The 16,376-nt window shown below is 29.6% G+C and overlaps 1 protein-coding gene across 1 annotated transcript in view; it reads left to right on the top strand.

Moving 5' to 3' along the window:
- The window catches only part of LOC102809953 (neural cell adhesion molecule L1-like protein), a 48,339-nt gene extending 32,568 nt beyond the window's left edge, over nt 1-15,771 (top strand). Inside the window, exons 4-8 of the mRNA XM_085499072.1 lie at nt 6,836-7,099; nt 7,459-7,600; nt 8,955-9,100; nt 9,603-9,956; nt 15,415-15,771. Coding sequence (XP_085355198.1) covers nt 6,836-7,099; nt 7,459-7,600; nt 8,955-9,100; nt 9,603-9,956; nt 15,415-15,515 — 1,007 coding nt within the window. The 3' untranslated portion in view covers nt 15,516-15,771. The remainder of the gene's footprint in view (nt 1-6,835; nt 7,100-7,458; nt 7,601-8,954; nt 9,101-9,602; nt 9,957-15,414) is intronic.
- The last annotated feature ends 605 nt before the right edge of the window (nt 15,772-16,376 follow it).

Consider the following 16,376-nt stretch of genomic DNA (forward strand, 5'->3'; position numbering starts at 1 on the left):
GCATATCATTATACTATAACATAATATTCATTCATCACATGGCATTATACTATAACATAATATTCATTCATTACATGGCATTATATTATAACATAATATTCATTCATCACATGGCATTATACTATAACATAATATTCATTCATCACATGGCGTATTATAACATAATATTCATTCATCACATGGCATTATACTATAACATAATATTCATTCATTGCATATCATTATACTATAACATAATATTCATTCATCACATGGCATTATACTATAACATAATATTCATTCATTGCATATCATTATACTATAACATAATATCCATTCATTACATGGCATTATACTATTACATAATATTCATTCCTCACATGGCATTATACTACAACATAATATTCATTCAATACATGGCATTATACTATAACATAATATTCATTCATTACATGGCATTATACTACAACATAATATTCATTCATTACATGGCATTATACTATAACATAATATTCATTCATTGCATATCATTATACTATAACATGACATTGATTCATCACATGGCATTATACTATAACATAATATTCATTCATTACATGGCATTATACTATAACATAATATTCATTCATTGCATATCATTATACTATAACATAATATTCATTCGTCACATGGTGTATTATAACATAATATCCATTCATTACATGGCATTATACTATTACATAATATTCATTCCTCACATGGCATTATACTACAACATAATATTCATTCAATACATGGCATTATACTATAACATAATATTCATTCATTACATGGCATTATACTACAACATAATATTCATTCATTACATGGCATTATATTATAACATAATATTCATTCATTGCATATCATTATACTATAACATAATATTCATTCATCACATGGCATTATACTATAACATAATATTCATTCATTGCATATCAGTATACTATAACATAATATCCATTCATTACATGGCATTATACTATAACATAATATTCATTCGTCACATGGCATTATACTACAACATAATATTCATTCAATACATGGCATTATACTATAACATAATATTCATTCAATACATGGCATTATACTACAACATAATATTCATTCATTACATGGCATTATACTATAACATAATATTCATTCGTCACATGGCGTATTATAACATAATATTCATTCATTACATATCATTATACTATAACATAATATTCATTCGTCACATGGCGTATTATAACATAATATTCATTCATCACATGGCATTATACTATAACATAATATTCATTCATTGCATATCATTATACTATAACATAATATCCATTCATTACATGGCATTATACTATAACATAATATTCATTCATTGCATATCATTATACTATAACATAATATCCATTCATCACATGGCATTATACTATAACATAATATTCATTCATTACATGGCATTATACTATAACATAATATTCATTCATTGCATATCATTATACTATAACATAATATTCATTCGTCACATGGTGTATTATAACATAATATTCATTCATCACATGGCATTATACTATAACATAATATTCATTCATTGCATATCATTATACTATAACATAATATTCATTCATCACATGGCATTATACTATAACATAATATTCATTCATTGCATATCATTATACTATAGCATAATATTCATTCGTCACATGGCGTATTATAACATAATATTCATTCATCACATGGCATTATACTATAACATAATATTCATTCATTGCATATCATTATACTATAACATAATATTCATTCGTCACATGGCATTATACTATAACATAATATTCATTCATCACATGGCATTATACTATAACATAATATTCATTCATCACATGGCATTATACTATAACATAATATTCATTCATTGCATATCATTATACTATAACATAATATTCATTCATTACATGGCATTATACTGTAACATAATATTCATTCATTACATGGCATTATACTATAACATAATATTCATTCATCACATGGCATTATACTATAACATAATATTCATTCATTGCATATCATTATACTACAACATAATATTCATTTATTACATGGCATTATACTGTAACATAATATTCATTCGTCACATGGCATTATACTATAACATAATATTCATTCATTGCATATCATTATACTATAACATAATATTCATTCGTCACATGGCATTATACTATAACATAATATTCATTCATCACATGGCATTATACTATAACATAATATTCATTCATTACATGGCATTATACTATAACATAATATTCATTCATCACATGGCATTATACTATAACATAATATTCATTCATTGCATATCATTATACTATAACATAATATTCATTCATCACATGGCATTATACTATAACATAATATTCATTCATTGCATATCATTATACTATAACATAATATTCATTCATCACATGGCATTATACTATAACATAATATTCATTCATTGCATATCATTATACTATAACATAATATTCATTCGTCACATGGCATTATACTATAACATAATATTCATTCATCACATGGCATTATACTATAACATAATATTCATTCATTACATGGCATTATACTATAACATAATATTCATTCATCACATGGCATTATACTATAACATAATATTCATTCATTGCATATCATTATACTATAACATAATATTCATTCATCACATGGCATTATATTATAACATAATATTCATTCATCACATGGCATTATACTATAACATAATATTCATTCATCACATGGCATTATACTACAACATAATATTCATTCATTGCATATCATTATACTATAACATAATATTCATTCATCACATGGCATTATACTATAACATAATATTCATTCATCACATGGCATTATACTATAACATAATATTCATTCATTGCATATCATTATACTATAACATAATATTCATTCATCACATGGCATTATACTATAACATAATATTCATTCATCACATGGCATTATACTATAACATAATATTCATTCATCACATGGCATTATACTATAACATAATATTCATTCATTGCATATCATTATACTATAACATAATATTCATTCGTCACATGGCATTATACTAGAACATAATATTCATTCATTACATGGCGTATTATAACATAATGTTCATTCGTCACATGGCATTATACTGTAACATAATATTCATTCATTGCATATCATTATACTATAACATAATATTCATTCGTCACATGGCATTATACTATAACATAATATTCATTCATCACATGGCATTATACTATAACATAATATTCATTCATTACATGGCATTATACTATAACATAATATTCATTCATCACATGGCATTATACTATAACATAATATTCATTCATCACATGGCATTATATTATAACATAATATTCATTCATCACATGGCATTATACTATAACATAATATTCATTCATCACATGGCATTATACTACAACATAATATTCATTCATTGCATATCATTATACTATAACATAATATTCATTCATCACATGGCATTATACTATAACATAATAATCATTCATTGCATATCATTATACTATAACATAATATTCATTCATCACATGGCATTATATTATAACATAATATTCATTCATCACATGGCATTATACTATAACATAATATTCATTCATTGCATGGCGTATTATAACATAATATTCATTCATCACATGGCATTATACTATAACATAATATTCATTCATTGCATATCATTATACTATAACATAATATTCATTCATCACATGGCATTATACTATAACATAATATTCATTCATTACATGGCGTATTATAACATAATATTCATTCATCACATGGCATTATACTATAACATAATATTCATTCATTGCATATCATTATACTATAACATAATATTCATTCATCACATGGCATTATACTATAACATAATATTCATTCATTGCATATCATTATACTATAACATAATATCCATTCATTACATGGCATTATACTATTACATAATATTCATTCCTCACATGGCATTATACTACAACATAATATTCATTCAATACATGGCATTATACTATAACATAATATTCATTCATTACATGGCATTATACTACAACATAATATTCATTCATTACATGGCATTATACTATAACATAATATTCATTCATCACATGGCATTATACTATAACATAATATTCATTCATTGCATATCATTATACTATAACATAATATTCATTCATCACATGGCATTATACTATAACATAATATTCATTCATTGCATATCAGTATACTATAACATAATATCCATTCATTACATGGCATTATACTATAACATAATATTCATTCGTCACATGGCATTATACTACAACATAATATTCATTCAATACATGGCATTATACTATAACATAATATTCATTCAATACATGGCATTATACTACAACATAATATTCATTCATTACATGGCATTATACTATAACATAATATTCATTCGTCACATGGCGTATTATAACATAATATTCATTCATTACATATCATTATACTATAACATAATATTCATTCGTCACATGGCGTATTATAACATAATATTCATTCATCACATGGCATTATACTATAACATAATATTCATTCATTGCATATCATTATACTATAACATAATATTCATTCATCACATGGCATTATACTATAACATAATATTCATTCATTGCATATCATTATACTATAACATAATATCCATTCATTACATGGCATTATACTATAACATAATATTCATTCATTGCATATCATTATACTATAACATAATATCCATTCATCACATGGCATTATACTATAACATAATATTCATTCATTACATGGCATTATACTATAACATAATATTCATTCATTGCATATCATTATACTATAACATAATATTCATTCATTGCATATCATTATACTACAACATAATATTCATTCATTGCATATCATTATACTATAACATAATATTCATTCATTGCATATCATTATACTATAACATAATATCCATTCATCACATGGCATTATACTATAACATAATATTCATTCAATACATGGCATTATACTATAACATAATATTCATTCAATACATGGCATTATACTACAACATAATATTCATTCATTACATGGCATTATACTATAACATAATATTCATTCGTCACATGGCGTATTATAACATAATATTCATTCATTACATATCATTATACTATAACATAATATTCATTCGTCACATGGCGTATTATAACATAATATTCATTCATCACATGGCATTATACTATAACATAATATTCATTCATTGCATATCATTATACTATAACATAATATTCATTCATCACATGGCATTATACTATAACATAATATTCATTCATTGCATATCATTATACTATAACATAATATCCATTCATTACATGGCATTATACTATAACATAATATTCATTCATTGCATATCATTATACTATAACATAATATCCATTCATCACATGGCATTATACTATAACATAATATTCATTCATTACATGGCATTATACTATAACATAATATTCATTCATTGCATATCATTATACTATAACATAATATTCATTCGTCACATGGTGTATTATAACATAATATTCATTCATCACATGGCATTATACTATAACATAATATTCATTCATTGCATATCATTATACTATAACATAATATTCATTCATCACATGGCATTATACTATAACATAATATTCATTCATTGCATATCATTATACTATAGCATAATATTCATTCGTCACATGGCGTATTATAACATAATATTCATTCATCACATGGCATTATACTATAACATAATATTCATTCATTGCATATCATTATACTATAACATAATATTCATTCGTCACATGGCATTATACTATAACATAATATTCATTCATCACATGGCATTATACTATAACATAATATTCATTCATCACATGGCATTATACTATAACATAATATTCATTCATTGCATATCATTATACTATAACATAATATTCATTCATTACATGGCATTATACTGTAACATAATATTCATTCATTACATGGCATTATACTATAACATAATATTCATTCATCACATGGCATTATACTATAACATAATATTCATTCATTGCATATCATTATACTACAACATAATATTCATTTATTACATGGCATTATACTGTAACATAATATTCATTCATTACATGGCATTATACTATAACATAATATTCATTCATCACATGGCATTATACTATAACATAATATTCATTCGTCACATGGCATTATACTATATCGTAATATTCATTCATCACATGGCATTATACTATAACATAATATTCATTCGTCACATGGCATTATACTATAACATAATATTCATTCATCACATGGCATTATACTATAACATAATATTCATTCGTCACATGGCATTATACTATAACATAATATTCATTCATCACATGGCATTATACTATAACATAATATTCATTCGTCACATGGCATTATACTATAACATAATATTCATTCATCACATGGCATTATACTATAACATGACATTCATTCATCACATGTGATAGGGGTATAAATAAACACCCAACAGAATCACATTACTCAACGTTGTACACATAATAATTCACTAGCCGCAAAACTATATACTGGGCAATTACTATCTCCAAAACGAGGCCATGGTCAACTCATTTTCATAACAGAGTTCAAAGCTCGTAGTTTCTCTCTTTGTCACATGGCATTATACTATACACAATGAATTCCCCAAGTACCATATTGCATTTGGCGCTGTGGCATGTTCATTACTGTTACAATAAATAAAAAAAATGTAATCAATATATTTTTTATCCAGTTCCCCCAGAGATCGATTTCATTACTTACGATTTCTTTGCTCATGAAAATACGACATACGAATTGAAGTGTACAGCGATTGGAAGTCCTAAACCAAGCATTGTCTGGTCCAGACCAGGAGACATGTTACCGAGTGGTGAATATTTATCACATGGTAGTATATTGGAATTAGTGAATATGAGCAGTTCACATCGAGGTGTTTATCAATGTGCTGCCAGTAACACTGAGGGCAGTGTTCAAGCGACTGTAGAAATCACAATGGACTGTGAGTATAACACTTTATTTAAACATTCTTTTTTTTTAGCCGTGTATAATATAATAATTTCAAAATATAATTTCAAGACGAAATTCGCCACGTTTTTTGGCATACTTTCACCGAATAGCATTTTAACGGGCAAATAACATATACAACCACAAACCATTGAGCAAAATACATTTACAAGCTCAAAAACACAAAATAAATATTTGGAAAAAATCAAGGAAATAACCACCCAAACACAAAGCAAGTAACTCAGGTGCACATTTCACTACATCTTCAAGTTTGTAAACAGAAGATATATGGATTCCATGGCATTATAATATAACATGACATTTATTCAGAAAATAATACTATTTTATTTTTAGATAAACCAGATGTAGTTGTAGATCATGAAGTGGTTACTGTATCATGTTTGCATGATTCAGCGTTACTGGTCTGCTTTTATCAGGCTAGCCCTAATGTAACTGAGATTGTGTGGACCAATGCGACTGATGGAAGTACTGTTAAGTAAGTATATTTCAAAGATTCGACAATGGTGAATGTGTTACTAGTTTTTAAATACCAATATTTTAACAACAAACACAACAAAACACACAATAACTTTGCATATATATTACAACTCATTACAACGGCTTAGCTGGATTTAAATTTGATGCCGTTTCGGTCTAGTTATTGCACCCACCTTTATCAAACCTATGTTATTGCCTTGGTGGTGTTATTGATAATATGATGATTGATTTTGTATGTGTTATTTCTACTGGCTGCAGTAGCACAACTTTTGGACTTGCAGGGAGTACATCCTCCAGTGGATGTGAATGTGTCCTTATCAATAAATTGAAGTGAGTTCATCTCCGAGATTTGGGCAATGTTTGTATGAAATAATAGGGAGAATAACCATGGGGAAATGTTAGAAAGTAAGCGATACGTGACATCGCTGGTTTTATAATGTGAAATTCTGACAGATATTGCTCGTGTTTGTTATTCTTGGAACAAATACGTCTATTACAGTTATAAAAACAGACTGAGTGGAATAGACTTTGTAGTGTGGTGGGGACAACATGATCAGAAGACCAGGTAGCTGCACAGCGAGCCCAGGAACTCCATCGGTCCCACAAATTTTAAAATGGAAAAAAGGATAAAAGAAAAATCAAATTTAATTTAATTTATAAAAAAAATACCAGTTGCTCCTTTTTATAATATTATCAATATTAGTATAATAAATCTGAAGAAGAAAACTAAGCAGTTTGACTTCATTTATGAATTATGAGCTGTGTGTACGATTCATTACCATCTACATGTAGTCCTATAGCGATGACATTAATAGTTGGTCTTGTGAGTAAATTTTAATGTTTTAATGTAATTTATTTGTAGGTTTGAAAAAAGAGTTAACCCTCTATGCAAAACATCGTCTGAATGCAATCTATAACCATGTAATGAGTGTGAACTATATGCAAAGTTATTTTATTGTATTCATTTACAATTCCACAGTCAACCAATCAATCAATCAATCAATCAATAACGGCTGATTGGTCGGTCGCTTCTGATGCAGAATGACAGTGTTGAAGATCAAAACCACTACATTCACCCACAACTTGATTCTAACGAAACAAAACACGAAAGGAATGAACCTGCAAACAGAGACACATGTGACCAGGACCTACTCAGATGAATTACTTCTGAAATGAATTTAATGAACTAAAATATATTGTTTCTAATTACATTCCGACACAGTATTGGTGTATGTATTATAAGTATTGTCGACATAAATTCAATTACTGGTCAACTGCTTAAATGTGCTCTAGTTTTGTTAATAAACGGTACATTTTGTGGACATATCGTAATTGTGTAATTTTGATTTCAGCGAGTTAGAAAATGGTGTGACAATTGAAACAACATCCCAGGAGACACGTTTATCCTTTAGCCATGTAAATATGTATGACTTCGGCGAATATCAATGCGAAATAAGCAATTTAAAGGGAATCACGTCAAAGACAATTAGGCTTGAGCGTAAGTAACTATACAACATTTAAGATATGTCTTTGGGCTATGAAATGGAAATAATTGTTACTGACAATGTATTTAAACCATTTTTAAAGTATTGAAAAGATCAACTAGTGACACTCGTCATATATCAGACATGTTGTATTCCGGTGGTTATCATAGTTGTGGTCTACATCTGCTACTTGATATTTTAAACCTTCTGAAATTAACTGTCTAACGCTAAGATGAAATATTAATTTTGGTCATTTCAGTAACAATCCTAATACAAAATATATGTTGAATATCCCAGTCTATGCAAATGTTTTCGGAATTACGAAATTCGTGATGTAATTGGTTACTGAGGTAACATGTATAATGTTATTAAACAAGTTATTGTATTATTGGTATGAAAACAAACATTTTCTGTGTCTAATATATGACTAGATATCGAGGACAACGATCCAATAATTACACATTACACTATCGACGCAAACCAGTCGTAATATGAAGTATTCTACTTTCATTACAGAACATGAAGAAATGCAATGGGATATTTCACCATTTGATTCAAATATCACAGCGTATATTGGTGACAATATCACATTAGTATGCAACACAGTTGGATTAACTGAATGTCATGAAATGTCCTGGATCAAAAAGAACAGTTATGGTACCAACGAAACTACTATTGCACGCAATAAGCAACTCGTTTCAGATGGGAGTGACGATGACGATAGCCAAGCTAGATATCATCTCGTTCCCAATACCATTCAGTATACAGTTGAAATACATGGTGTTGATGTAAGAGACGAGGGCCAATGGGAGTGCAGAGTCGGGGATGGATATACTCAGCAAACTGAGATTGTCTGGATTTCGCTGAAATGTGAGTTCATTCATTACATGTGGTCCATAATTCGTCTCTATGTACTAATACTAATACATCTCTATATACGTTAAGGTATCCTCGTAATAACCTCATATAATGTCTTGTAATACTAAAATACAACGTATAGGTTGCACCCTACATTAAGGGTAAAAAGTTGGTTATAAAATCTAAATTCCACCGATGGCCATACGTTACATAATACATGTTACTGTTCTAATGCTTGAATGAGTTAATACCTTGTCGTAAAATAGAATTCCAAATACAAAGGCAAGCAATATGTGCCACGTTGATAGAATTATGATTACACTAACTTCTAATTTATGGAATCAATATACTGTGATTTAGCACAAAAAAAACAAAAAAAAAGTTCGTTATTGCTGTTCCATACACTCAAACGGTCTGCTGATGAATGCATGTACTAAGAAAAAAAACACTCCAGGAACTAATATTATTTAAAGTGATTATAATTTTATATGAGGTTATTACGAAGATACTTCAAAGTATGCTCGAAGACAGACAGTACAGCAGGAGTATCGACCGACGCGCAGCGGAGATCGATGCGACGGTGTACTGTCTGAGTGAATACTTTCAGGTGTCCTGTAATAACCTTATTATTATACGTCTTTTCTTTCTAATGATACATCATGGGAATGCCGAAATCCAAAAAGTTTAGAACAGAATCTGCGAACTTCTTAGTGTTGAGTCCGGTCAAACCCTGATGGCAACCATGTTTGTTTTTATTTTCAGAGGACGCTTACACGCGTAATCATTCTATATTTGGAATTCGCATTTCCTAATATGGTAGGATGAAAATACCCCGTAAAATACCGCCAAATTATGGCATGCTGTATCTTATGCCGTTACTATGACAGATGTATAATAATGCTTGATATTATATTTTAATATTATAAGATATTTTATTTTGGTACAAGACATTAAATTATAATATAACAAGACATTATATTATATAGCCAACCATGTATGTTGCATTATACACGGGGATTTCCTTCTTAAATTTAAGGTAACTATCTCGGATGCAGTTTACACTTTCTTACTGTATTAGGGTATATAATCCTAGCATTCGTTTGACATTGTAACATTATCGTATTGTGTTAACGTTGCGTGGTATATTCCCAGGGCTCTGTACTTACTATCCACTCAGGAGATATATATGCTTATAATCCTTTAAATAAAATGGCAAATACTGGCATGATAACTAATCGTGTTGGTCTACACACTTCAGTTATGATTGTTGATATGTTTAGTGAATTACAAACTAGCAGTAAAAAATACATAGAAGATTCACCAACATTCCACAAATAACACTTATCTTGCTACGAATAATGACCTGTCACTTTATAGAACTATTATAGTCACTGTAACAAATAACACTTATCGTGCTACGAATAATGACCTGTCACTTAGGTCTATTATAGTCACTGTAACAAATAACACTTATCTTGCTACGAATAATGACCTGTCACTTAGGTCTATTATAGTCACTGTAACAAATAACACTTATCTTGCTACGAATAATGACCTGTCACTTTATAGAACTATTATAGTCACTGTAACAAATAACACTTATCTTGCTACGAATAATGACCTGTCACTTTATAGAACTATTATAGTCACTGTAACAAATAACACTTACCTTGCTACGAATAATGACCTGTCACTTAGGACTATTATAGTCACTGTAACAAATAACACTTATCTTGCTACGAATAATGACCTGTCACTTTATAGAACTATTATAGTCACTGTAACAAATAACACTTACCTTGCTACGAATAATGACCTGTCACTTAGGACTATTATAGTCACTGTAACAAATAACACTTACCTTGCTACGAATAATGACCTGTCACTTAGGACTATTATAGTCACTGTAACAAATAACACTTATCTTGCTACGAATAATGACCTGTCACTTTATAGAACTATTATAGTCACTGTAACAAATAACACTTATCTTGCTACGAATAATGACCTGTCACTTTATAGAACTATTATAGTCACTGTAACAAATAACACTTATCTTGCTACGAATAATGACCTGTCACTTTATAGAACTATTATAGTCACTGTAACAAATAACACTTACCTTGCTACGAATAATGACCTGTCACTTTATAGAACTATTATAGTCACTGTAACAAATAACACTTATCTTGCTACGAATAATGACCTGTCACTTTATAGAACTATTATAGTCACTGTAACAAATAACACTTATCTTGCTACGAATAATGACCTGTCACTTTATAGAACTATTATAGTCACTGTAACAAATAACACTTATCGTGCTACGAATAATGACCTGTCACTTAGGTCTATTATAGTCACTGTAACAAATAACACTTATCTTGCTACGAATAATGACCTGTCACTTTATAGAACTATTATAGTCACTGTAACAAATAACACTTATCATGCTACGAATAATGTCCTGTCACTTTATAGAACTATTATAGTCACTGTAACAAATAACACTTATCGTGCTACGAATAATGACCTGTCACTTAGGTCTATTATAGTCACTGTAACAAATAACACTTATCTTGCTACGAATAATGACCTGTCACTTTATAGAACTATTATAGTCACTGTAACAAATAACACTTATCATGCTACGAATAATGTCCTGTCACTTAGGTCTATTATAGTCACTGTAACAAATAACACTTATCGTTCTACGAATAATGACCTGTCACTTTATAGAACTATTATAGTCACTGTAACAAATAACACTTATCTTGCTACGAATAATGACCTGTCACTTTATATAACTATTATAGTCACTGTAACAAATAACACTTATCTTGCTACGAATAATGACCTGTCACTTTATAGAACTATTATAGTCACTGTAACAAATAACACTTATCGTGCTACAAATAATGACCTATCACTTAGGTCTATTATAGTCACTGTAACAAATAACACTTATCTTGCTACGAATAATGACCTGTCACTTTATAGAACTATTATAGTCACTGTAACAAATAACACTTATCTTGCTACGAATAATGACCTGTCACTTTCTAGAACTATTATAGTCACTGTAACAAATAACACTTATCTTGCTACGAATAATGACCTGTCACTTTATAGAACTATTATAGTCACTGTGACAAATAACACTTATCGTGCTACAAATAATAACCTATCACTTAGGTCTATTATAGTCACTGTAACAAATAACACTTATCTTGCTACGAATAATGACCTGTCACTTAGATCTAATATAGTCACTGTAACAAATAACACTTATCGTGCTACGAATAATGTCCTGTCACTTAGGTCTATTATAGTCACTGTAACAAATAACACTTATCTTGCTACGAATAATGACCTGTCACTTAGGACTGATATAGTCACTGTAACAAATAACACTTATCTTGCTACGAATAATGACCTATCACTTAGGTCTATTATAGTCACTGTAACAAATAACACTTATCGTGCTACGAATAATGTCCTGTCACTTAGGTCTATTATAGTCACTGTAACAAATAACACTTATCTTGCTACGAATAATGACCTGTCACTTTATAGAACTATTATAGTCACTGTAACAAATAACACTTATCTTGCTACGAATAATGACCTGTCACTTAGGACTATTGTAGTCACTGTAACAAATAACACTTATCTTGCTACGAATAATGACCTGTCACTTAGGACTATTATAGTCACTGTAACAAATAACACTTATTTGCTACGAATAAAGTCTTGTCACTTAGGTCTATTATAGTCACTGTAACAAATAACACTTATCTTGCTACGAATAATGACCTGTCACTTTATAGAACTATTATAGTCACTGTAACAAATAACACTTATCTTGCTACGAATAATGACCTGTCACTTAGGACTATTGTAGTCACTGTAACAAATAACACTTATCTTGCTACGAATAATGACCTGTCACTTAGGACTATTATAGTCACTGTAACAAATAACACTTATTTGCTACGAATAAAGTCTTGTCACTTAGGTCTATTATAGTCACTGTAACAAATAACACTTATCTTGCTACGAATAATGTTATGCAAAATAATAAATTGGGTAGTCTAAAGTCTGGAAAAAAGATTATAACCCAAAATGAGAGTAATCCTTCGAGGATTTCAGCTCAACTTGGCGCGATTCCAAGGAAAAAAACTAATGACACTGGTGCAATTCCAATAAATAAATCTACCTGTGAAAACGACGCAGTGGAGTACGATAACAATTTGGCCATTGAGACGGATGTCATCGATGAAGCTTGTGCCGGTGAAAACGACTCCGACACTTCCCTGTCACTTAGGTCTATTATAGTCACTGTAACAAATAACACTTATCTTGCTACGAATAATGACCTGTCACTTTATAGAACTATTATAGTCACTGTAACAAATAACACTTATCTTGCTACGAATAATGACCTGTCACTTTATAGGACTATTATAGTCACTGTAACAAATAACACTTATCTTGCTACGAATAATGACCTGTCACTTAGGACTATTATAGTCACTGTAACAAATAACACTTATCTTGCTACGAATAATGACCTGTCACTTAGGACTATTACAGTCACTGTAACAAATAACACTCATCTTGCTACGAATAATGACCTGTCACTTTATAGGTCTATTATAGTCACTGTAACAAATAACACTTATCTTGCTACGAATAATGTTATGCAAAATAATAAATTGGGTAGTCTAAAGTCTGGAAAAAATAAGACTTATCTTGCTACGAATAATGACCTGTCACTTAGGTCTATTATAGTCACTGTAACAAATAACACTTATCTTGTCACTTAGGTCTATTATAGTCACTGTAACAAATAACACTTATCTTGCTACGAATAATGACCTGTCACTTAAGTATAATATAGTCACTGTAACAAACAACACTTATCTTGCTACGAATAATGACCTGTCACTTAAGTCTATTATAGTCACTGTAACAACGCTTATATTGCTACGAATAATGACCTGTCACTTTATAGGACTATTATAGTCACTGTAACAAATAACACTTATCTTGCTACGAATAATGACCTGTCACTTTATAGAACTATCATAGTCACTTAACAAATAACACTTATCTTGCTACGAATAATGACCTGTCACTTAGGTCTATTCATAGTCACTGTAACAAATAACACTTATCTTGCTACGAATAATGACCTGTCACTTTATAGGACTATTATAGTCACTGTAACAAATAACACTTATCTTGCTACGAATAATGACCTGTCACTTAGGTCTATTCATAGTCACTGTAACAAATAACACTTATCTTGCTATGAATAATGACCTGTCACTTTATAGGACTATTATAGTCACTTAACAAATAACACTTATCTTGCTACGAATAATGACCGGTCACTTAGGTCTATTAAAACAGTCTGTGTTCATATTGTCTAGTCTATTCATTTAAAATTACTACTTTCTTCCAGATATTGAAGGAAACAGCATAACGTCAACAGTAATATCATCTACAGTTACTATGGCAACCTTATTCGTACTATCTCTTATCATCTTGTCGAAATTCATATGAAGATGGCATTTCAGAGTCCGTTGTTTGGATGCGTTTTGATTAGTTATACTAGAATCCTACTGACAATCGTTCATTGTATACAGAAGTAGTTTGTATATAAATTGATCACCTTTGTGATGTAATTTGTGAAGATAAATTCAAAATGGGGAAATTGTTAAAAGAATTAATTTGGTACACATCATAACTTTTCTTGTATCCTGGGACGTAATATGATTACTCTTTACTCAATATGACATATATAGCGTTATGACACAAACTTATTGTATACTGTTTTTATTTAAAAGTTGTATGGTGCAGATACAGGTTTGTGGACACTTGGAATGATTTTTTTTACCTTTCGTTATCGCCCAAAGATGGTTACTACCTTATGCTAAAATATGTTTGGATATTTAGAGTAGTAACAAACTCCTACTTCCGGTGCGGTTAGTGTCATGAATTAGTTTTCGTGAATTAGAATTAGTGAATGGCTGTGTTATATCTGTCATCATTTAGGCTCATGCGAAGTCCTGGACGGAACTTGACTCAGTGATTTGGAACTAATTACGATATAAACCATCGCCATTTCTGACAGTTGGTGTTTGTAGTTTATTACCAAACGCTTCAGCGTGGTATTAAGAATTTGTTTTCAGGGTTGGGTGATACCAAGGTTGAAAATGGGTGCACATATGGGTGTAATTCCTGGAATTGCAATAGAGAGGGTTCAAGCCGAAATACAATATATAGTGTTTCCATGTTTCGTCTGATATTTCTGTGGTATTCTGCTGCTGTAAATAATGCAAGATTTGTTCCGAAATTCAGTGTGTTGTGTGCACTCCAGGGTTATTCGTTTTTTTCTCAAAACACCCCTATTTTTTAATGGCA

The sequence above is a fragment of the Saccoglossus kowalevskii genome, chromosome 5, assembly GCF_978046115.1.
Source record: "Saccoglossus kowalevskii chromosome 5, keSacKowa6.1, whole genome shotgun sequence".
NCBI classification, from domain to species: Eukaryota; Metazoa; Hemichordata; class Enteropneusta; family Harrimaniidae; genus Saccoglossus; species Saccoglossus kowalevskii.